This window comes from Sceloporus undulatus, chromosome 1, assembly GCF_019175285.1.
Source record: "Sceloporus undulatus isolate JIND9_A2432 ecotype Alabama chromosome 1, SceUnd_v1.1, whole genome shotgun sequence".
Lineage (NCBI taxonomy): Eukaryota > Metazoa > Chordata > Lepidosauria > Squamata > Phrynosomatidae > Sceloporus > Sceloporus undulatus.
Window position 1 is genome coordinate 63,667,897 of NC_056522.1, and position 23,723 is coordinate 63,691,619.

The window sequence follows — 23,723 nt, forward strand, 5'->3', positions numbered from 1 at the left end:
ATAATAATAATAATAATAATAATAATAATAATAATAATAATAATAATAATAAATTTATTTGTATCCCGCCCCTCTGAGAACAATCGGGGCAGCTAACAAAGTTAAAAATACAAAACACATAAAATCCCTGGTACCCTCCCCTCCTTAAAAAAGTATTAAATTCAATGCAATATTTAAAAAACAGAACACAAAACTACAACAAACAAACAAACATATAAGTTAAAAACTGACCAGAAGGTCATCAACATCATACCAACAAGCAACCAGTGGGAGCAGCAGTATCTTTCCCAGACGTTTTTCTAAGGCCGGGTTCTCTATTCTGGGAAGGCCTGCCCAATGTATGTATGTAGGTATATGCACGTAAGTATACAGATATCCTTATGCAAGTATAAATAATTGTCAATTCAAGCATAACTCAAGCTTATTTCTGTAATGATCCTCTCAAAGGTTTAATGGGGCTTTCTAGACGGCCCTTTGGGACGTCCGGAGGACGTCCCATTTTAAAAAAGGGGCGTCTCTTTTAGACGCCCCTGGGCCTCGTACGGACTCCGTCCGTACAAGATGGCGCCGGCCTTTCTACATGGCCGGCGCCATCTTTACGTATCGGACGCACAGCGTCCAGACGCGTCGCGCCGCTGCTGACGTAGCGAGCGTGCCCCTGGCGCCTCGCTACGTCGCAAACGCGACGCAAAAAGAAGCTCCATTTTGGAGCTTCTTTTTTCGGTCCGCGCGGGAGTCGGGCCGTTTGAAGGCTCCGGCTCCCCCGCGGACCTTCTGGCGGCGGCGCCAGACCGCTGCAAAGCGGCGGTCTGTACCCCGCCATTGTTTCAGATTCCAAATGTATACTTCAAGGCTTACTGTCCTCCTTCACATCTGTTTATGAACGTCTTGTGTGTGTGTGTGTGTGTGTGTGTGTATTAATGACTAAATATTGACTTAAATGGGGCTTTTCCATGTAAACAAACAAACAAGCTTCATTTATATACCGCTTCATACCGCCTAAGCAGCGTCTAAGCGGTTTATAACTGTAAGCTAATTTGCCCCAGCAATCATTTTAGCGACCTCAGAAGGATGCAAGCCTGAGTCTAGCTTGAGCCCTTTTGCTGGTCTTGAACTCGCAACCTTGTGGTTTTGAGTGAGTGGCAGCAGTACAGGCATTTAACCACTGCACCACCAGGGCTCCTGGTAAAGGACCAATTGGGTCATTTTTCAAATATTAACTCTTTATGTATAAACATTTCATTTTTCACCTGGTCTACTCTGCCTGTAACTTCACTGCTGTCTATCATGGTTATTTCATTTTTGGGGCATAGATAGCTGATAGGTACAAAACAAATCTGCATTGTATTTCAACAAAGTGGGGAAAATTAGCATGAATTGAGAACATTGATCAAATATGAACTACGTAATTTTTATTTTACAGATACTTTATAGAAAAAAAGAATGGTTTGTATTATTTTGGTCATCAAGGTGCTTTTGCCTTCACTTCCTACAATCCCTGCCCATGCTATCTGTGGCTTCTAGTAGCTGAAGTCCAAAACACCCAGATAGCCAAAGTTTGAGAACACTGTTGTACAGTAACTGTTACACATGGGAAGCTTTATGCATATGATTATTTATATATCTATATATATCTATATATATATCTTGCCTTCCTCCTGGTATAGGGACATAAGGCATGCTTATTATTATTATTATTAACCTTTATTTATAAAGTGCTGTAAATGTACACAGCGCTGTACATACAATCTTTTTAATTAGACGGTTCCCTGCCCTCAGGCTTACAATCTAAAAAGACATGACATAAAAGGAGAAGGGAAAGGTAGTGGGGCTAGTAGGCTAATACATATAAACTACATAGCAATACAGGAAAGGGTTCGATAAAACAGGCACCAAAAGAACATCAAATAGCAAGCGACAATTATGCAATGCCTGGGAACGCTTCTCTGAACAGGATGGTCTTCAACTCTGTTTTGAAGCCGGTTAAAGAAGTGATGGCCCTTGCTCATGGGGGAAGAAGGTTCCAGGAGTGAGGGGCAGTGAGTGAAAAGGGGCGAATCCAAGATGGGGCAGAGGAAATCCTGGGCTGGGACAGCAGACCTTGACTACCAGAATGGAGGGCCCTGGAGGGCTTAGAGACAGCTGGTCATATAGTCTGTTTTTGAAAACAGACATTTTTTCCATTCTCAGAGGAAAGGTACTCTGGAGAGACATTATTTAATTCTGCCATTGTTTTTATGATATAGTATTGCTAATGATACCTAGCATCGGTGTTGTACATACAAACCACCTTTCCAACATTAACTTAGTATACGGTACAGTTCATCATGTCTATTCTCATTTAGCAGACAGAATATGGTGTTGACTTAGTGTCCATGAAGCTGTTCAGTTGTTAAATGAGTATTAGTTTGCTCACTTCAAGATGTTTCTGCAATTCTTTCTTTTTAATCCACTTGCAAACTCTGCTTGTATGGGAGGCATGATATAGCTCACTAGGTGTGTTACAGCATTTTCTGCTCAGAAGTGGATAATTGTAACTCATTTCTTTTACAAAAGTTGTAAATACTGGTTTTGATGCCACAAAAATGATACCAAACTTTATAAAATTGGAAAGCTATACTGTACTTGTTGAAAATCTCTATCTTTACTTATTAAAAGTGCAGATGTTCTGAGAAGAAAAGATTGTAAAAAAAGAGGGTTACAGAGGTGCACAAAATACCTTGGACTCCCACTGCTGCATCGTATGCAAGAATTTATCCATCCTTTTGTTTCCTTATCTACAGAGTAATTTATAACTTATATCATAAGGTACATTGGAATTAGTCTACTGGATCATGTGGGCCTTCTGACAGGTTCTTTCTGCACCAGATAAATAAAGTGGGACAGGGGCTCCTTAGAAATATGGAACAAAAGAACCAACATTACTTTCTCCACCAGGATTCCAGGTAGTAAATGGATGATGCTCTTTAGCAGTCACACACCTCAACTATTTTGCCTGGCTGGATGTATGACAGTCTAAGTGCAAGCAGAGCATAGGTGGTTAAGTGTTGGTACCAGACATTTTCAGTAAAAAGAGAAACAATGTAAGAATGCCTCTTTTGGAACTTTCAGATTGTTTACTGAAAGTAAATCTTGTCTTTTAGTAAATGAAAGAGATAAGGTATGTAAAACTAATGCATTTTTAGGGCACTGGAATAAAGCACTGCCCAATGCAGGAGTTGTTCTGAATCCCTTGTGGTTTTAACACTTGCCTGAGATGGCACGCTGTCTTTATAAATATTGGCACCATGGTCTATTACAAGGTAAATCATGTCAGAAAAAATATGCCAAGTATGTTCATATAACTGGAAGGTTTGATCCATGCGTTTTATTCACTGTTCAAATATTTGAACATTATGCATGCTTGTTGCACACCACAATTAAATTGATGATTAAAATCCAAGCATGCATTGTTAATAGGATAATGGGCTACAATCCTAAATGCAGGCTACTAGGCAGTAAATTCAACTGACTGATTTCTGAGCCATTTTGCTAAAGACATGCTTTAGTCTATATTGCATGTTTACCATCCTGTGTTAGTGTTACCACATGAGTACAGTATATTCTATTAAACATTGTCAAAGTTTTTTACCGAGGAAGCATGCATAGAATTGCCCTGTTATTTTCTGTGCATTATTTTTTTAGTCGTTTCTTAGAATAGTCATGCTTTTGACAACTTTACTAACATAAAACATTACAAACTTTAATTCATTTATTAAATAGGTTCAGGGTAGGAAAATAATACTTCTCAAACATGGACATCCACTGTGTGTTAGGAATACTGTATTTCTATTGCTTTAATTGTGTGGGCTCCACTCCCCTGTGTATTTGGACAACAGCAGCTCAAGTGTCCCAATGATTAGGTGTCAAGTAGTTTTTATCAGAGAACAGGATCAAGGATCCTGTTAAATATATACTTGTGCTTGTGGCATACTATATGGGAAGTAGTGTAGGATTTGCATGTTGGTTCTGAAACAGTGTTTGAATTTTTGTAACTTAATGTCTTTTTAGTCATGGGAATGTGAATGTTTTACTGGTAAGAAGTCTTTCATTAGTAAAAACAAACACAGCCCTGTACATAGTAAGCATTGTGGTTCATTTCAGGAAATAATTTTTGCCTTGTAAATTTGATCGAAAAATGAAAGGAAAATGTAGAACTGACTGTCTTGAAAATTGTTGTCAGTGTACTCAACAACATTTCATAAAGAGAGTGATCATTCGTGTGTGTGTCTATGTGCCTTCATGTTACCTATCGATTTATAATGACCCCATAAATTTCATAGGATTTTCTTAGGCAAGGAAGACTCAGAGATGGTTTTGCCATTTCCTTGTGAAATATAGCCTACAGTATCTGGTATACCCTGGCAGTCTCTCATCTGGGTACTAAACCATGACATTGTTTAGCTTCCAAGATCAGATAGGATCTGGTGCCTTTAGGGTATCTCATACTGCCAAAAATATATTGATTTTGCTTTCTCCTTAGCTATGAAAATGGAGGCGTTAATTACATATGTTTAAACAATCATCATAATAATATGAACATAGTTCTTTGTACCTATTTTCAAAGACAGTAGAAAACAATAAATTTTGTCTTATCTGCAGGGAGGTAACAATGCTGGACATACTGTTGTAGTGGATTCTGTGGAATATGACTTTCATCTCTTACCAAGTGGTATCATCAATCCGAAAGTTGTGGCATTTATTGGTAAGTGTCCCCCCCCCTCCCAAATCCCCAGTGCCTCTATCCATTGGTTCTCAACTGGAAAAATATGCAACGGTAGTTTATGAATGATACTAATATTGTTGTTGAAAAGCTGCACATGTTAAGTTATTTCGGACAGGGCTACTGAAAGTGGTGATCTCTTGACCAGTGCTGGTACCTAAGTCATTGGCTGATGCTTGCTAGTCAATTTTGAGGAAAGAATGAAACAGATGCAGCCAAAGGGCACAAACAGGGTGCCAGTCCTGGACATGCTGGGAAAAAAACAATTGCCATTCTTCCACATTAGATAGTTTGATAACCACTGATTTAGGATACAGTGCACTATAGTTGGGTTGTAGCCAGTTGTTGCTTGTGTTATTGAAAAGCAGTTTTGCTTCTGATAGGCACAGATCTAATTTTGGTCAATTTTCTCACCCATTGGAGTACTCCATACTATATCCCATACTATCCCAGAGCATATCCCAACCCTCAAAAGCAATGTAGAGTTGGTGGGTAGGAAGGATTGGCAAAAAACAAAAACAAAAAACCATTCCATAGGTAGAAGCAACTTCTGTGAATACATAGCTACAATTGGATAAAACCCCTGGATTTTAGCTGTGAAATGATAAACAGTATGAGGTGTTTAATGTATATATTTATTAACATATATTATTGACCCAACAGCATACATTCCCTATCAAAGTTATAAAAGCAGACAAACAAAATAACACAATTGTTCCAATCATCCTACAGTAACTGTGTTTAATAATATTTGTCAAACCAAGTATGATGTAGTGGTTTGAGTGCTGGAATAGGACTATAGGAGATCAGGTTTTAAATCTCTGCTCAGTCATGGCAACACACTGGGTGGCTGGACAATTCATACTCCCTTAGTTTTAGAGGAACGCAATAGCAAATCTCTGAATAAATTTGTGACATGTCTCCTTCAACTGACTCTTTGTGGTTTTCTCCAGGAAATGGTGTGGTAATTCACTTGCCAGGATTGTTTGAAGAAGCAGAGAAGAATGTTAAAAAAGGAAAAGGTGAGAATAGTGGCAAATGCTTAAACTGGTGTATAGAATAATTTATTTGCTGGTGTGCTATTCCTACTATATTGGCGTCTGGTATCCAATTAGTACAGTATTTTCAGAAGTTAATATCCATATGCCGTTTTTCCTCGGAAAATGTTTACTTGTTCATTGTAAGGTGTCTTAAATGTATCTATAACTGTGGTGTATTATGTACAGTTCTCTAAAATTCAATTCTCTAAAATACAAATATTATGTGTAACTAAAAATCTGTGTTTCAGTGTGTGGGTGGGGCATTTGCTCCCTGGGACATGTTGCAGTTCCACGTGTGTTCCCCTTAGGTTTCAATTCCCTAAGCCCAAAGGAAGAATGCATGGGAGGCAGTTCAGATGCTTGAAACTTTACTCCAACTGAACGTAATAACTTGTAACACAAACTCTACACTTCTCAGGCCCAGTTACTTCACCGCAGTCCTTTCCTTTAGTCTCTGGTGTTCAAGCTTCTGGGGATGCCGTCTCCCTGCCCCTTGCCTCCTCGATACTTCTCCAAAGGCTCCACATCGGCCTTCTTCCGCAAATCTGGCCCTGGCCTTTGCTCCCCTTTGGGGTCCCACCATTCACCCGCCAGTGACCCGGTGGCTTGCCTCTGCCAGTCTCACTTGTGGGGATACCGAAGGTCTCCTTCTCCTCTGGGGTCAAGCAGCGCTACCTCCATATGGGGCCCGACTCTTAGCAAGCAGTGTCGGCTTTGCAGAGTTACTGGGCAACCTACTCGTCCTGGGCTACGGACCACTCCACTTCTCCCTGCCACAGCCGCCTCTGCCCATCCCAGTCTTCCGCGTTCTTGGCCCCTCCTCTCGTCCACGTGTCCCTCACCATTTATCCCACTCCTCCTGTGCGGTGCCTCTTCCCCTCGGTCCTTCCTCTCCCCCTCTTTCAGCCTTGCCCTATCAATCTCCCATCCTCCTCCGCCACCTGGCTACACAGTGGCTTAAAATGTCTCATGACGTTTTTAAATAACGTCTTTCAAAAAGAAAGCAACTTGCTGAACCAGTTAACAAATGGAGACATTAGTATTAAACAATGCATCATTTGGAACCTATAGAGCTATTATTATTATTATTAACCTTTATTTATATAGCGCTGTAAATTTACACAGCGCTGTACATACAATCTTTTAGTTAGACGGTTCCCTGCCCTCAGGCTTACAATCTAAGAAGACACGACACAAAAGGAGAAGGGAGTGGTGGTGGGGAATGGGATCAGGTCCAGCAGTTCTTCTCCACCTCCGAGGCCTGGACCAATGCAGATGGACTGGAGGGAGGGCTTTTCTTCTTCAGTCTAAACCTCAGTTTTGTTTCATCCACCATAGCAGCAACATTGTAGGAACACTATGGAGCATTTATTGTCTTTTGCTGATTCCTGATTGAGTTTTTGGACTGACTTACTAGATTTGGGGATCTGGTTGCTTTCCCTCAAATCAGTTTTGTGGTGTGTTTCCAACACCTTTTAGCAGATTAAATGAGGCTGCAGTTTTGTTTTAGTTTATTTGGGACAAGTTATCAACAAACTATTGAGTAAATATGCACCATAGTTAGTCATTTCAAAGAAACTGATAATATGTTGCTTTCATTTTTTAAGGGTTAGAAGGCTGGGAAAAAAGATTGATTATATCTGATAGAGCTCATATTGGTAAGTAAAAATATATAAAAAACTTACAGCTTGTTTATCATTTATAAAGACCAGGCAGTAATATAGGCCAAAATCAAAGGGCTGCATGGAAAGAATGCATGTACATACGGAAATTTCTGTGACTTTCCCAAATTGTATTTCTTGGGAAAATATGAGTCCTTCCAACATAATTCATTTGAGGAATATAAACGTTTGTCGATTCCCCAAAGTTCATTAGATTCAATTCCCCAGAGGTCATTAGATTTCCATCTACCACTTCTTTCTCTTGCAGCATCTTAATATTTCATACAATACTGAGTGGGATTATTAATATGCTTGTCAAACTATTTCCTCCTGAACAGAAACCCATAACACACACACTCATTAAAAATCTATTTCTAAAACTAGGTTTCTGGTATCAAATGTTGGCTTGAACTGGCTGTGAAAACTGAAGTCATACTCTTAGGGAGGGGAGATAATTTTTCCTTTTGAACTAGAGATTGACTTATAAAATATAATCTTAGTGAAGACGATCCACTTTTGTATATATAATAACAAATACCTTAAGTAGCTTGAGCTCATAAATGCAAAGCTGAGGGAACTGTCTGATACAGTTCTTCAAGGTATGGTATACCTGTAGAAATCCCCCACCCCACCCCTCATCAAATGCAGGCCATATTATTCACACACTCCCTTCTAACATTGGAATTCTTCATATTGCAATGACTGTAAGGCATACAATCAGTTCAAGTTTCTAATTAGTGATATTGCCAAATGTCATAATTACATGATTTGAAATTCAGATTTGTCATGCTCATAAACACATTTGTAGTCTGAACTTCTTTTATTATCTGGATATTTGGTTAATAAAAAATATTATGTACTAATTACTGTATCAACCAAAGAACTGTCCAAGTTTCTACAAAGGACCAGTGCAGTATCTAAATCTAGCAGTTGGCTAACCCTATGTCAGATCTTCACAGTTTTAAAAAAGTTTGGATGGGCAGCTTTCAAAAGTGTTTTACTTATGCATGACAGATGGCCCTTGTGGTCCCTTCCAACTCTTAAGAGACTGTGATCAGTGAGTCTTGAGAAATATAAATGTAAGGGTGGGAGGGTTAAATAACTTTAAGTGACATCAATGATTTGAAGCATACCATAGTGTGTTTTCCTTTGTTTTTCTGTCCTTACCGATCAAAGTACGTGTTTACAAAACAGCTGTATTTTTTTTTAGGTGTTTCCAACCTGGTACTTGTACAACTATTGAAAAGATCATACAGTATTCATAATATGTAGCACTTTGGCAAAGGTTAATCAGAATAATAATTTAATGTAGCTTGCTACTTAGTACAGGTATGTGTACAACAGACTTAATTTTGTACTCTTGAAATTTCTTAGTATTTGACTTCCATCAAGCTGCTGATGGCATCCAGGAACAGCAAAGGCAAGAACAAGCAGGAAAGAAGTATGTTGTATTGTGTTAAATATATTTATTGCTAACTAATGGAAGAAATTTAAAGTGACGTCAAGGGTGTTTCTGCCACTTCCCTTCCAAAAGCTTTTAAGAAACTTTCAGTGGAGTGTTCTGTTAAGCATACTTTGTAGTAAGTTTATTTCTGTATGAGGTGAGCTGTTTTTGTTTGTTTTTGCAGAAGTCTGGAACATTTAAAAATTTCCACGTATTTGTGTATACTTTTAACATAGTCAGTTCAAAGAATTCAAAAGCAGTTTGCTTATTTTCAGTCTAAGGGTGCAACAATAAGTCTAGTTGTAATATTGAAATACACCTAAGTTCTGTGTTTCTACAACAGTTTTGCAGGCACAGTATATACTGTAAGCCATGTAGTATATGTGGCAAGTGAGTTAAATCCATTGTTTTTGTTCCTAAACTATAACAAATGTTTATCAGTGATGCAAATCTTGTTCTTGAGCAAAAAATATACATGATCCCATGAGATTCTATTATAGCCTCTTAGTACAACAGACTGAGGATGTTTCCCAGAGATTTTCTACTTTGAATTCGGTCACATAATGCATCTAATTGTGTTATCAAATTTATAATGAATACTTGATCAGAAATTGCAGCAATAGCTAATATGAGGTGCAGGGGGGGTGTCAGATTCCCACCCAGGACTAATATGATGAAATATAGTGTTTGTACTGAACAGATAAAAGATTCAGTGCTAAGCTGAGAAGTTATTTCTAGATTTCATCAGTTATCATTCATTGCAACTTCATGGCATAATCATAATTAGATTTGTGGTGATGCAAAGGAAATAATTCTAAATCAGATCTTAAAATACTGTTCTACGAAAGAATAGAATAGGATTCTTTAATTGTCTGTTACTGCACTTCTGTCCTCCATGATGATAACTGGTAAAATTAATGGATATGATTACTTTTTCTTATAGGTTCTTTCTAGAAAGCAGTACTGTATAACATTAAGATGCAGATTTGAGCATTTTTCATTCTGCACCAAGCAGATTGTTGAGTAGCTCAAATGACACCTCATTTTTTAAATTTCCAATTGGTTGTCCGCTTTTAAAGAGGCAAGGACCAAACTTTGAAGAGTGTCTTTTGCCAAGAAAGAGGAATTAAGGACAAAGGGACATCAGACTACTGATGGTATATTCTTAAACATGTTAAAATAGAACAGACTTGATTTTTGCAATCTCCTCCATAAATTCTGTGCTTGCCATTTAACAGCACAGGAAGACTATAGGAAATGGACCCCAGATAGGTTGGTCCTTAGCATGGTGCTTGTTAAAAAACTTATTATAGTGATAACAATGTGAAAAGACTGGTTGCGCTGTTAACACTTCATACTTCCCAGAATATTACCCCTCTTTGTAATAAATTATGGTATTTGTAGTTACTATTACAAAATGTGACAGAATAGACACAATTAAAATTGGTTTCGTTAGTTAAACAATTTTATTAATCCTCTGCCTCATTTGATTATAACATACTAGCAACAGACTATTCTAGAATCCCCTACATACTACTAGGTGTCCTGTAACTTCTTCATTTTTACGATTGCACTCATTTTTTGCCTAGCCTGCCTCTATTGATACTATCACCTCCTTTGTTGTGGTACGATATTTGAACAAACGGAGGTATTGCAGACAACTATCTGAATTTGTCTTTTGTTCTGTGACAAAGGAGCTGGTCATCTTTGGATCAGACAATTGAGTACTAAGATTTTAAACAAATGGAAATGAAAGGTTCATGAAACCTTTTCTCATGTATATATTGTCTCTACATTGCAAGATTTTAACCTAGAAGATTTTCGCCCCACGGTAAGCGCGGGTAAAACACCAGTAAAATGTTTAGGGAGTGATTGTGTGTGAAAGTCTGATGCGCTTCCTAAGCATCAGAGAATCGGCCCCTCACCTCCAGCATCCATTTCCCATTAGTGGAAACTTTGGGGAGCAGCCATTTCCCATTAACGGAACCTTTGTATAAATGGGAAATGGCTGCTTCCCGAATGATTCAGAGACACTGGAGGCAAAGGGACAATTCCCTGACATTTAGGAAGCACGTCAAAATGGTTTAAAAATTGGAAGAAAAAAAATGTAGAAAGGAAAAAGGATACACAATTTGAACAAATTATTCAAAAAGGAAGCGAAATGGAGGATAATGAAAACATGAAAGGAATAATTAGTAAAACGTATAAAATATTGATGGAGAATAACGGTAAGAAGATAAAAGAAAATATTCTGAAAGAAATATGGGAAGAAGAATTAGAATGTAAATTATGTGATAAAGAATGGGATAAAATTTGGGAACAAAGACATTTGAAAAATCTATTGGTACGGATCAAAGAAAATTATTATAAACTGGTTTGGAAATGGTATTTGACACCAGTGAGATTGCATAATATTGACAAGAATAACTCAGAATTTTTTTGGAGATGTTGTCAAGAAGTAGAGTCATATGTGCATATGTATTGGCAATGTAAATATGTACAAAAATTTTGGGGAAAAATGATATTAGAAATAGAAAATATTATGAATATAAAAATAGATAGAAAACCAAATATAGTTTTGTTGTCATTATATAATGCTGAGGAATAGAAAAAAAGAGGAAAAAGATTTGGTAACAAATTTGTTTATAGCAGCAAGATTAATTATAGCAAGACATTGGAAAATGAAAATGAATGTAGAATTGGAGGATTGGTATAAAGAAATATGGAAATTAGTGATTAATGACAAATTAACTTGTAAATTTGAAAGTGAAAAAAGGACTATGGGAAAGAAATGACTTTGATGAGATATGGAAAATTATTGAAAAAGTACTGAGAAAAAAAGACGGAAAATTACCTTCACGAGAGGAGCTGAAATTTTGGATGGAACATAAGGGTGGGAATGGCTATGGGGAAGGGGAGCACTGAAGTGGTATATTAAAAATATTTAGATATAATGTATTAGAATGTAAGAGAATACACACACACACACACACACACGTTATACTGGCGGAGTGGCCGCCTCTCTTTTCCGCGTAACTGCGCCACAGCAACTAAATTGCGCGCGCGGCTACGCGGAAACAAAAGGACCGCTAAAAAGCAGCTCCTTTTAGCATCGCAGCAAACTGCCTGTGACAACACGAGCACATCACTGCCACGCGCGCCCATCTGGAAGGTGCACAGCAGTGACGTCATAGCTTTGCGTGCCGTGTATACAGCGCCGCACAGCTGTGACATCCTGCTGACGTCCTAGGGTTGTGGGGCGTCTGGAAATGGCACCTCGAGGCAACCCTAGCACGTTGCCAGGACATGCTAAAGGGCTCATGTGTACAGGGCCACACTATATAATCTTAAGAATATTAAATAAAAATTTCATAAAATTAAAAAAAAAGAATTGCAGAGGCACGAGAAATAAGAAAAATAAAAAATGAAGCATGTCAAGCATTCCCTCACACGCATTTCCTAAACATTTTACTGCCGTTTTTCCAGCACTTACCCCACAGTAAGCGCTGGTATGAAAATCTTCATCGATGCAAACATCTAAACAGTTTCAGAGAATTTTGGCAGAGGTAGGCAGCCATTTCCTTTATGTTGTATAGTTTGATTAAGCTAATATGGAAAGAAAGAGAATATCATCCAGGAATTATAACAGAAAATTCCAGGCTTCCAACTACAAATAAATAATCTGAAAGTATGAACTGGTTTGACCACAGAGTAATAGCTGTATCATTTTAATAATCTTTTATCAGCAACTCTTCACTGTTTTATGGTATCCCCTATATGTTGCTACTTATGATACTTTTTAAAATGCTATCCACACTTAGTACTTTTGTGACACACTAACATTCATGCTATTAAGCTTTTTTGTAATAGGAGCATTTGGCTTCCTTTGAAAGTTTTTTGTAGAAATACATGAAAAATAAATACATATGCAATGTGGTATTATAAATATGTGTTTTTATATGTTCATCATCTGTAAGGTTAGAAGGTTAATTAATGTAACCTGTAGCCACTTTGTATTTTTAAGTATATGTGTATCAGTGTTGCAAGTAATCCTGGAGATAGTTGTCCATCTTTTACACCATTTGTTTGCTTCTGTATCTTTTCACTCTTGCTGCAGGTGCTCACCTGTATGCAAGTCTGACCCAGTGAATGGCAACTGGCAACAACAAAAATCATATACTTTAAAAAAATTAATATAAACAAATTAGTCATCTTTTGAGAGTCACCAGATTGTGTAGTGTGTGTGTGTTTTTTATTTTTGTGTTTTAAAGCTTGGGAACTACAAAAAAGGGAATTGGTCCAGTGTATTCTTCTAAAGCAGCTCGAAGTGGGCTCAGAATGTGTGATCTAGTTTCTGACTTCAATGAATTTTCAGAAAGGTAACAACTTCTCTAGAGTAATGTTACATTTCAACTATATTTATTACTAGGGACATCAGTTTACCTATTTATAGATTCTGATTTTTATGTTGTAAAAAATCCTAATGAGATCTGTTAATTGTAATTTCCCCCTCTCTTTGAGTCAAAAATCTTTTATCAATGGTTTTTAAGAAGGGTTGCAAGTGTAATAATATAAATACTAACTTTTTTTACTTTTTAGATTCAAAGTGTTGGCCAACCAGTACAAGTCTGTTTACCCTGCCTTAGAGATAGACATTGAAGGGGAACTGAAAAGACTGAAGGTAAAACTTTATATGTTTTAGCTATTTATATGCAGGAATTTTTCTGTATATATTCTTTCAAAAGAAAGCAGCTTTCTTTAAAAGCAAACAGTCAACATTAATTTCTGACTCTAACTACTAAGTTATTTGTGTGAGAGTTCCTGAAGAGTTAGGAACTTATGGCTTCATCAAAATACTTATGCTGGAATCTTGGGTTGTGGTTGTACAGGTGGTTGCACTTTCTCATAGGTTGTGTGATCCTTAGAGAAGCTAGCTATTCTGCAAACATACACAATGTCCTCTCTTTTACATTGTCTTAATGGGTAAAGAACTGTTGCGTAGTGGATAAGCTCAAGGTTCCAGCATCCATTGTCACTAAGTTACAGAAGAGGGATTGATATTGAAGTACAGTGAGCCTGCACCATACATGGGCTCCTTATAGGCGGCTTCCAGCTTATGCAGAAGCTGCCGGGAGAACGGGAGAATAGCACGTACAGTGGTACCCCGGGTTACGAAATTAATTCGTTCCGCGGCGCCCTTCGTAACACGAAATCTTTCGCAACCCGAAAAAGCCATAGGCGCTAGCGCTGGAAGCCGCGATTTCGTGCGAAAAAGCGCCGAAAAGCACCAAAAATTTTTTTCGTAAGCCGGAAAAAAAAAACGTAACCCGGAACAGTTTTTTCCTATGGAATTTTTTCGTATCCCGGAAATTTCGTAATGCGGTGCTTTCGTATCCCGGGGTACCACTGTACCCAGCTTGCTGGAGGCAATTAGCTTACACACATTGTAAACCGCTTAGGGAGTGCTTAAGTGCACTGATAAGTGGTATAGAAATGTACTTGCTATTGCGATATTGCTATGTTTCTAATTTGCTTGTAGACTTCCTGGGCACATTTGATTTTTGGGAATAGGATGTTTATTAGATGGGTCCTTATTCTAACTCAGCAGGGGTCTTCATTTTTCATTTCCTCCTAAAAAAATTACTTCTAAGTTGTATGTTTATTGCAAGGCTAGAACCATTAATCTAAATCAGTGATTCCTAAACTTTGGTTTTCAAGGTGGTTTGGACTTCATCTCCCAGAAGCCCTAGTCAGCTTGGTCAGGAATTTTGGGAGCTGAAGTTCATCTGGAGGACCAATGTCTGAGAAACACTGATCTAAATTACACAATATCTACTAAAATTTACTGCTGATCACAATCCACTTATTTTAATTCTGATCTCTAGAATATATCTATATGTTTCAGGGTTACATTGAAAGGATCAAACCAATGGTGAGGGATGGTGTATATTTTATGTACGAAGCTTTGCATGGCCCACCAAAGAAAATTTTAGTAGAGGGTGCAAATGCAGCACTGCTGGACATTGATTTCGGTAGGTATAAATTACTGTTTTTTGGTTTTGTTTTTTTCCTTTTCTTAGAAAGTTCATTGCTCTAACTGTTCAAAGTGAATGGTTCTTTTTTTTCTGAAGTGAACTTTTTTTAACTGACCATGTGAGTGTATTAAACAAACAAATATCTAGTACCACGATTATAATATTTGAACAAGTTTCTGGTACACTTAAAAATTGAATCATATATCAATGACTACCATTCCATTTTTAACATCCAAAGATCCCAACTTGATTGCTACTCAAGTTACTTTTCAGTGTAAAAGCACAATACACTCGTACCTCCACATTCGCTGGGGTTAGGGGCACAGGACCCTCGTGAATGTGGAAAAACCACAAATAACAAAAACACTATGTGAGAGAACACCTCTCTAGGAATCTAGGCCCTCCAGTGCAACTCTGTGGTCAACATCTGCCAGACATTGACCATAGAATTGTACTTGAGGAGCTACAAATACCTAGTGGAGTGTTCTCTCTAGGAATCTCTGGGCCCTTCAGTGCGGCTTTGGGTTAAAGTTGACCATAGAGTTGTGCTGGTAGACCTAGATATTCCTAGAGAGAACATAATATTAAAATCTGTGAATAATCAAATCTGTAAAGTCGCAAATGTGGAGCGATGAGTGTACTTACTACCTACACACCTTTCCTAAAACTGCTAATTCACTTATTTCTTTGCTCCCTTTTCTAATTATTTCCATTGCTCATAGGGACTTATCCTTTTGTGACTTCATCAAATTGCACTGTGGGAGGTGTATGCACTGGTTTGGGTATGCCACCTCAGAACGTGGGTGAAGTATATGGAGTCGTGAAAGCATACACAACTAGAGTTGGAATTGGTGCCTTTCCTACAGAACAAAATAATGTAAGTATGGAATTAAAATAAAGGTGAATTACTGGGACCAAATAACTAATGGGCAAAACAGACCACCCTGACAAAGCCAGATTTGCCACAAAAAAGGAGTGGCAAACAGCTGCTCCTTTTTGCGCTGGCAAAAAGGCAGCTTTTCCACCCCACCGCAACAGGAAGCTAGCTTTAAGGTGCTCTGGTGGCATACGGCGGATAAATGTTTCACTGCTGGAGCTCCTGGAAGCTGCCCCCCATGTAAATGGCTGGGTGGCTTGAAACCAGCTTCCAAGTGGCTTGGGGACGTGTGTCATCTGCACGCTACGCCCTCAAGCCATCTGGAAGCTGGCTCTTTATTCTGGTCTGTTCTGGCCCTAAATCTATAATTTGGGGTATTATTTACAATACACATAACTTTACTCTTCCAAGCATCAGATCATATATTCTGCATTCTTATCTGTCTGATGTATAACTTTCTCAATTCAGGGTTTTTAACTACTGCTTATTCCTTAGTCCTGCAGAGCCTATAATTCTGTCGAAGAGCAAGCTGAATTCTGTTCTTGCTCATGAAACAGCAGCAGAATTGTTAACTAAGTTCCAGTTGCAGAATCTTTATTACTAGTGGCGATGCATCTGAACCAGTTTGCCTTTTTGATTCCAAGCTGAATTAACAGGACTAGCAATTTATGATTGCCAAGGATTTCACAGCTTCACAAACAATAACTGAGCTACAACACTCCTGTGAGGTAGCAGGTAGGCATTATACAGCAGAATCAACATGGAGTGTTGAGGAAATGGCCTGCTCAGCTAATATTTTCACATTGATACCTGGCATTATAAAGGTAGCTCCTCTATTTTTGTCTTCAACCTCATTAATAGTTTTGTGCACTATGGGGGGCAGATGTAAAATTCACTCTCTTTACTTTTATTGTCAGTAAACGCTGTTCGTAATTAATAAAACTGTTGCAACCTGATTATATTCTGTCTCTTAGGAAATTGGGGAAATGCTACAGACACGAGGAAAAGAAGTTGGTGTAACCACAGGTCGGAAGAGAAGATGTGGCTGGCTGGATCTTGTATTGCTTAGATATGCTCATATGATCAATGGATTTACTGCGTGAGTTAATTGCAGAGATGGCAAGATGATATTTATATGCACCATAGCAGGCTTTGTTCTTCCCTTACCTTCTCCGCATGTAGCATCCTCAGCCAATGCTTCAGAAGCCAGCTGAGTCCAAAGGTTGTTCACAGCCAGTTCTTAAAGTGACAGCTGCATGTTCCTGGCCTTGCTCTCCCCCCCCCCCCCCTCGTCCAGGAAAAGTGACAGGACAGGGAAACTCAGCACTCCAGTCTCAGAGCTCCGGCTAAATACAGTGGGCCCTCGGTATCCATGGGGGATCTGTTCTGTATCCCCTCCCCCATGGATATAAAATGATACAAAATTCGCAGATGCGGCCTCCCCACCATTGGAGTCAATGGGACTTCACCGAATGCATCTTCCCTCCCTCTGTCCTTGCTTTCACCTGAGGTGGTGGGCGGTTGGCAACAAGGCACCTCTGTCACCACCACAGCTGCTTCTGCCTCCTCTTCCTTCTCCCACATTTATCCTCTTCCTCCCGTTCCTTCCTCTTCCACCACCTCCTCTGTGATTCCCTCCCGCCTCTTCCTCCTGCCTCCTTTGCCCTCTTTTCTCCCACTCCTTCCTCCTTCTCCTCCACAGCTTTTCCCTCTTCCTTTCACTTCCTCCTGCCCTTTTCTCCTCAGTGTACTCTCCTCCCACCTCTTTCTTCCTCATGCCTCTTCTTCCTGCTCCTTCCTCCACCTCTCGCCTTTTCATTCCTTCTCTACAACGCAGGCTTGCCATCCACAGATCCTTAAATCTGTGGATGGCAAATCTGCGGTTACAGAGGACCCACTGTATATCTCAGCTTCATGAAGGAAGAAACTGATCAAATAGGATCCAGATAGTCTAGTTTCCAACTGTTTTTCTTATTGAACTGTTTTGATTGCCCTAGTAGTAGGTTCTTAGTGGTTTTTCTTACTGGTGACAGGGTAACACTATGCTTTGATGGTTCTGATACTTCCTGGTGCACCTAGAAAATGCATTTGGCTACAGATGCATTAGGTTGGTTGTTAACTGTGTGTTGCATGGACCATATGACTTTGATATTATTTCTGCTCCATAGTTGCTTATCTGCTTCTGGGCCCCGTTGATATTTTAAAAATCCTAAATTAACTGAGACCATGATTGAAAACAGACCAGGATAGCTGAGGGATCACTTTCTCCCTTATCAGCCTGCCAGTGTGTTCACCAATGGCAAACATGGTATTTGAGCACATTACTTTCTTCCTATGAGATTCTTGGGTATGGGAAGGAAAGGTGAACCAGTGTCTCAAGTCAGTAGTAGCCTGGATGCAAGTTAGAACAAGTATGGTTTTTAAAAACAGCAATGTTAGTTAATGTTTATGTAAATGTGAATGATTCAATACATTGTTCTTTTTGCTTTTAATCTTGGGTTTAATTTCAGAACAACAGGTGTTGCCTCCATTACTACAGTTTTAGAGAAATTAAAGCAAATAACCAGACCAGCAAGCAAAACAAGCATTCTTAAAAACAGCTGTAAAAATAAACAGCCATTCAGACAGTGGTACTCTTTGCATCATGGAATATTTTATTGCAGTCAGAGAGATGGTCAATGGACAATATTTGACTGAGCTATTGACTGATGTACAACTTATATATTTTAAATGATTAGAACTATATTTGCCTTAAAACTAAACTTGTACCTTAAAAAAATGTTATGTCTAATTTGAAATCTAGTTTATAGTGGTCTATATAATAATAATATAATAATGAAGCTTTTATTTTTATACCGCTTTTCCTCCAGATCAAAGCAGTGTGCATACGATACGATAAAACTCTATTACACATGTCAAATACAATATTAAAAACAGTTGTAAAAACAATTGTAAACATTCAATATATAACTAATGTGTCAATATCTTATTTTAAAATAGATTGGCTCTTACCAAATTGGATATTTTGGATGTATTTCCAGAAATTAAAGTTGGTGTTGCTTACAAACTAGGTGATAAAATCATACCTCATTTTCCAGGTGAGTGTGAATGTGAGTTTGCATTTTCATATTCTAAATGTACAACTAGTGCAGTGGTATGGTTGCAGCTAGAAGTACTCCCATCACTTTAGAATAATTATCCTGTATTCTTCTGTATTCTTTCTTCGAACTAGAGGTGGGAATTGAGCAACTCTCCATATGTTTGTAGTTCCCATCTTTTGTCATCAGTGGCTATACTGGCTAGTGCTACTACTGGGACTTACAATCCTAGATGGGGAAGGGCACATGATTCCCACCCTTGCTTTAAATAGAAACTGCATCATCTTTCATATTGTTGTTATTCGGTCTTAGAATACATATAGTCAGAGTACAAAGTTGTATATATGTATTCAGAAAGAAGTCCCAATTAAATCACTGAGTTCTGTTGTGCAGAATTAAGTTTCCTTCCAAGTAAATTGGTTTGAGTTTGCTATTTTAATTATTTTGTTCTTGACTCACCTTGCAAACTACAGAGTAATAGGAATTAGCCCAATAGGAATAGGAATTTCCTTTCCTCACCTGTGACTAACACTGGGATGGCCTTGTATGTAATTACAGTAAGCCTGTTCCTGGGATGGATCTTACATCCAATCTTCTGTGTTCTTCATCCTACTTTTATGGTGGATTTTGTAAAATTAAAAATATTGCAAGCTATGTCTCAACTGTTTCTGTAAGTTAAGCTTTAAAGAAAAAATCACGAATTTGTTGCCTTTTATTCCATTACTGACTTGAAGCTGCAGTGTTTTTTAATTGGGTTATTGATTTAGTCTGTTATCACTGTGAACAGTAGAATTACAGTTATGTATTTTGTTGCTGCAGCAAACCAGGAAGTCTTAAATAAAGTGGAGGTTCAGTATGAAACGTTCCCAGGATGGAAAACAGATATATCAAATGCAAGGACTTTTGATGAATTGCCTGTAAATGCTCAAAACTACGTTCGATTTATAGAAATGGAGCTAGGTGTTCCAGGTAAGAAAAGTAGATTTATATGTTTCCTACCTTATTACAAACAAAAGACATTCAAATGAGATGCCTTGTTAAGAGTACTACTGCTGACTGTATTTATAATGCATCTGCCATAGTCTTGGGTATGTAAATATATGATGAAATCATAATTTGTAAAATGGCCCCAAGGTCTATGTAGGACTTTATAATATTGTATAAGTTGCATAGTTGTTTTTAGAAGCAGCCTCTACCTGTTCTTCATTCTCCATGAAAAAGGAGCACCAGGAAATCTGAGGTCTTGGCTTCCCAAGCTTGTCTCAATAACATTTCTGTTTCTATATACAGTGGACCTTCCATATCGGTGGGTGGTGATCTACAGATTTGACTGCCTGTAGATCACCACATCCATATTATTCATTGAGGGAGTGTGCATGCAGATGCATTGAGGTGTCAGCATGTAAATTACCACCATTGAACCATATGGGGCCTGAGCATTCACATTTTGTGCCATTCATGGTGGGGAGGGTGCTGGAACCGAACTCCTGCAGATAGGAAGGGTTCACTGTACATTGCTTTAGAGACTGCACATCTAAAAGAAGGGGTTGTTTTACCTTGAGGCCTTTTAAAACTCCCTGAGTAACTAGGGACCCATAGCCTGACGTTAACGTTCACTTGTAAAAATTAGTGTCTAGATGTTTTGGATTGTACTCCCACCTTTGCTTTGCAAGTATGTGAATTTCCTCAGTTGATAAATGTAATATTTCAGAACTCCACACTTGAGTTAAAAGTACAGTTAATAGATTTTCTGTTTTGGGGTGGGATTGCTTTAATGGTACATGCTGATATTTCACATATTAAATATCTAAATCGATTTTGCAAAGGCTGGCAAAATTAGTAGTTTTGCTTGTTGTGTGCCATCAAGTCGTTTCCGAGAGCATGTGAATTGCCCAAAGTCACTCAGTGAGTTTAATGGCCAAGCTGAGAATTAAACCCTTGTCTCCAGAGTTGTAGTCCAACACTCAAACCATGTAAACCACAAGTTTCTCTTGGATCAATTCTATAATCCTTGGCAGAACTGCTTTGAAAACTCTAAGATAGGTAAATATCACAGTATTAAAGTGAGAACCAGCAGGATGTAGTGGTTTGAATCTTGGACTAGGACACTGGGGACCTGGGTTTGCATTGCCTCTCGGGCATGTAAGCCTACTGGGTGACCTTGGGCGAGTCACAGTCCCTGAACTTCAGAGGAAGGCACAGGCAAATCCCCCTGAACAAATTCAGTTAAGAAAACCCCATGATAGGTTTGCCTTAAAAGGTAAAGGAATTCCCTGCTGACAAGGCTGTCAAGTCGTGCCCGACCATAGGGGGCGGTGCTCATTTCCATTACTAAGCCATTGTCAGAGACTACTCTGTGTTCATGTGGCCAGCATGATTGCACAGAACACAGTTTACCTTCCCACCAGAGTGGTACTTATTTATCTACTTGCATTTGCATACTTTCGAACTGCTAGGTTGGCAGAAGCTGGGACTAGTGATGGAAGTTCACCTGGGCCCCATATTGCCAACTTGCTGATCTTGAAATCAACAGTCAGTGTCTCAAGCACTTGAGCCACTGCATCCCCTAAGATTTGCCTAAAGTCAGAAATGAGATAAATGGTGCAGTGGTTAAATGCCTATATTGCAGCCATTCACTCACAAACCACAAGGTTGTGAGTTCAATACCAGGCAGGGGCTCAGGGTCAACTCAACCTTGCATCTTTCTGAGGTCCCTAAAATGAATACCCAGCTTGTTGGGGGCAATTGGCTTACACATTGTAAACCGCTTCACCGATAAGCGGTATAGAAATGTACTTGCTCTTGCTACTTGCTAGATCTGTAGTGCTATATTCTACTTTAACTGTCATGGCACCATCCTGTGGAATTCTGGAGTTTGTAGTTTAGCAAGGTCCAAGGGGTCTCTGGCTGAGACTACTAAATGTCCCTCCATAAACTGCAAATCCCAGGATTCCATAGGATGTTGCCATGGCAGATAATGGAATAAAGCACTGTAATAATGTAGTGTAATAAGGAACTCACTTAAAGGCCCACAACAACAATAGTATTAAGGAGGAGGGCATCGCATGAAAGGTGAAGAAAAGTGCCCTGTTTTACAGGAAAGCTTCTTTGGTATCATATGATGATCATTTCTTCAAACTTACCCAAGAAATTTTTTTGTTTTGTTTTTGCAGTTAAATGGATTGGAGTAGGAAAATCCAGGGAGTCAGTGATCCAACTCTTCTAAAAATGGTGAATAAATGGAAGAAAAGAAAGCACACTCCTCAAAGACTGCTCATTATTATATCTATTATTCTTTGCTCAATAAGTAATGATTTTTGGAATGTTGGACCTGGTGTGCAGAAGAGCTAGAGATGGTCTGAAAAAACTATTCTTCCTTCTATAAAGACTTTAAGTATCATTTTTTTCTTACAACCTCATGAATTCCAGGGCATTTATCACGATTTCTACTATTTGTCATGGTGCCACCAGATTTTTTTTCTTGATATGTTCGTCCCAACGCTTTCTCTGAAAATCTGAGATTGTATTACATGACCATTTGTCTTTATTGTCTCTCAGCTTTTGGTGGTGTTACTTTCTGAAATTTTTAGATGCTTAAAATAATTAATGCAGTTTTGCACAGAGTTTTACATCCTCATTTATACTCCTAAAGCTGTTGTTCCCTGTATGGCTGCTCATGTAGTGTGTAATTAAAGAGAGGGATGATTTTATAATGATGAAAAAAAAAACCCCATACACTTTTGTTACAGTTTTTATTAAAACTACGATGATAAGCTGGTAGTTTGGAAGGGTGTTTAATATGTATGCATTGCAACAACTTAATTTATAAATGAAGATACTGAAAACATTGGATGTGTGTTATGCTCACTAAGTGTAAAGAATTTATCAATACTTTTTAAAAATTAGCATTTCAATTTTCTCTCATTCAGTCCATTATTCATCAATACATTATGTATGGCTCTGCAGGAGGGCTGAAAGAGAAATCCACAACCATTGGGATATTCTCTCACACTATCCCATCAAGTCAGCAGACCAAAATTCTAAATCTGCTTAAACTGTTGCTTGCTTCTCTCTTCCCTTCAGTTTTTCTTTTCCTGCCTTGCCAGCTGGTTGAGCCCCCCCCCCTCTCTCTCTAACACTAAAATTAAAATTAGTCTATAGTTAGAGCAAAATAAACATGGAATTGGCAAGAGAATTTAAAGGAAAAAGAGGAAACAGCAGATCCAGATGTCCTATCAGAGAAAAAGATGCCAGATGATGAGATCAATACTGAAGCTTCTCGGTTAGCTGCAAGTGTGTAAGCTGCAGAGCAGGGTATTATAAACAAACATAGTTCAGCCATTCAGTTGGTCATTGAGTGGCATATCTCTGAATAGGTGTCAGAGTATGTCCTTAAGAATTTTTTCCCCTAACATCTAGTGAGGTATACAGAGGGAAAATCACCTCATCAACACTTGGAGAAGGTTAAAAAAAAGTCAAGAAAGATAACAATAAAGAGAAAATTACCAACATTATTTCCCCAGAGAAATAATAACATCATAGAGTTGGAAGAGACCACAAGGGCCATCCAGACCAACCCCATGCCATGCAAGAGGAAGAAAGGGAGATCTTGTGATTTAAGTGCAGTCCTGCCTTCTTGTTGCTATATGGAGTTGGATGATTCTAGGCAGAAAGGAAGGGCAGAAACTAATAGAGTTCCCAGCCATTCAGATAAGTGTGTGTGTGTTTTGAGTGACAGCCAGAGCATATGCATTGAAGCTGTAGCAAATGCCAAAGGAACAATGTGTTCTTTAAACACAAGCTGCA

The 23,723-nt window shown here is 38.5% G+C and overlaps 1 protein-coding gene across 4 annotated transcripts in view; it reads left to right on the forward strand.

Moving 5' to 3' along the window:
• ADSS2 (adenylosuccinate synthase 2) overlaps positions 1-22,764 on the forward strand; it is a 45,555-nt gene extending 22,791 nt beyond the window's left edge. Inside the window, exons 2-12 of one of the 4 annotated variants that reach the window (XM_042438004.1) lie at positions 4,642-4,744; positions 5,716-5,784; positions 7,410-7,460; positions 8,838-8,904; positions 13,507-13,588; positions 14,813-14,939; positions 15,665-15,819; positions 16,794-16,918; positions 18,820-18,917; positions 19,737-19,886; positions 22,091-22,764. In XM_042438004.1, the coding sequence (XP_042293938.1) occupies positions 4,642-4,744; positions 5,716-5,784; positions 7,410-7,460; positions 8,838-8,904; positions 13,507-13,588; positions 14,813-14,939; positions 15,665-15,819; positions 16,794-16,918; positions 18,820-18,917; positions 19,737-19,886; positions 22,091-22,143 (1,080 nt within the window). In that variant the 3' untranslated portion in view covers positions 22,144-22,764. Of the gene's footprint in view, positions 1-4,641; positions 4,745-5,715; positions 5,785-7,409; positions 7,461-8,837; positions 8,905-13,178; positions 13,287-13,506; positions 13,589-14,812; positions 14,940-15,664; positions 15,820-16,314; positions 16,923-18,819; positions 18,918-19,736; positions 19,887-22,090 lie in introns of those variants that run through there. The other 3 variants (XR_006100541.1, XR_006100542.1, XM_042438012.1) reach the window with 3 other exon arrangements.
• The last annotated feature ends 959 nt before the right edge of the window (positions 22,765-23,723 follow it).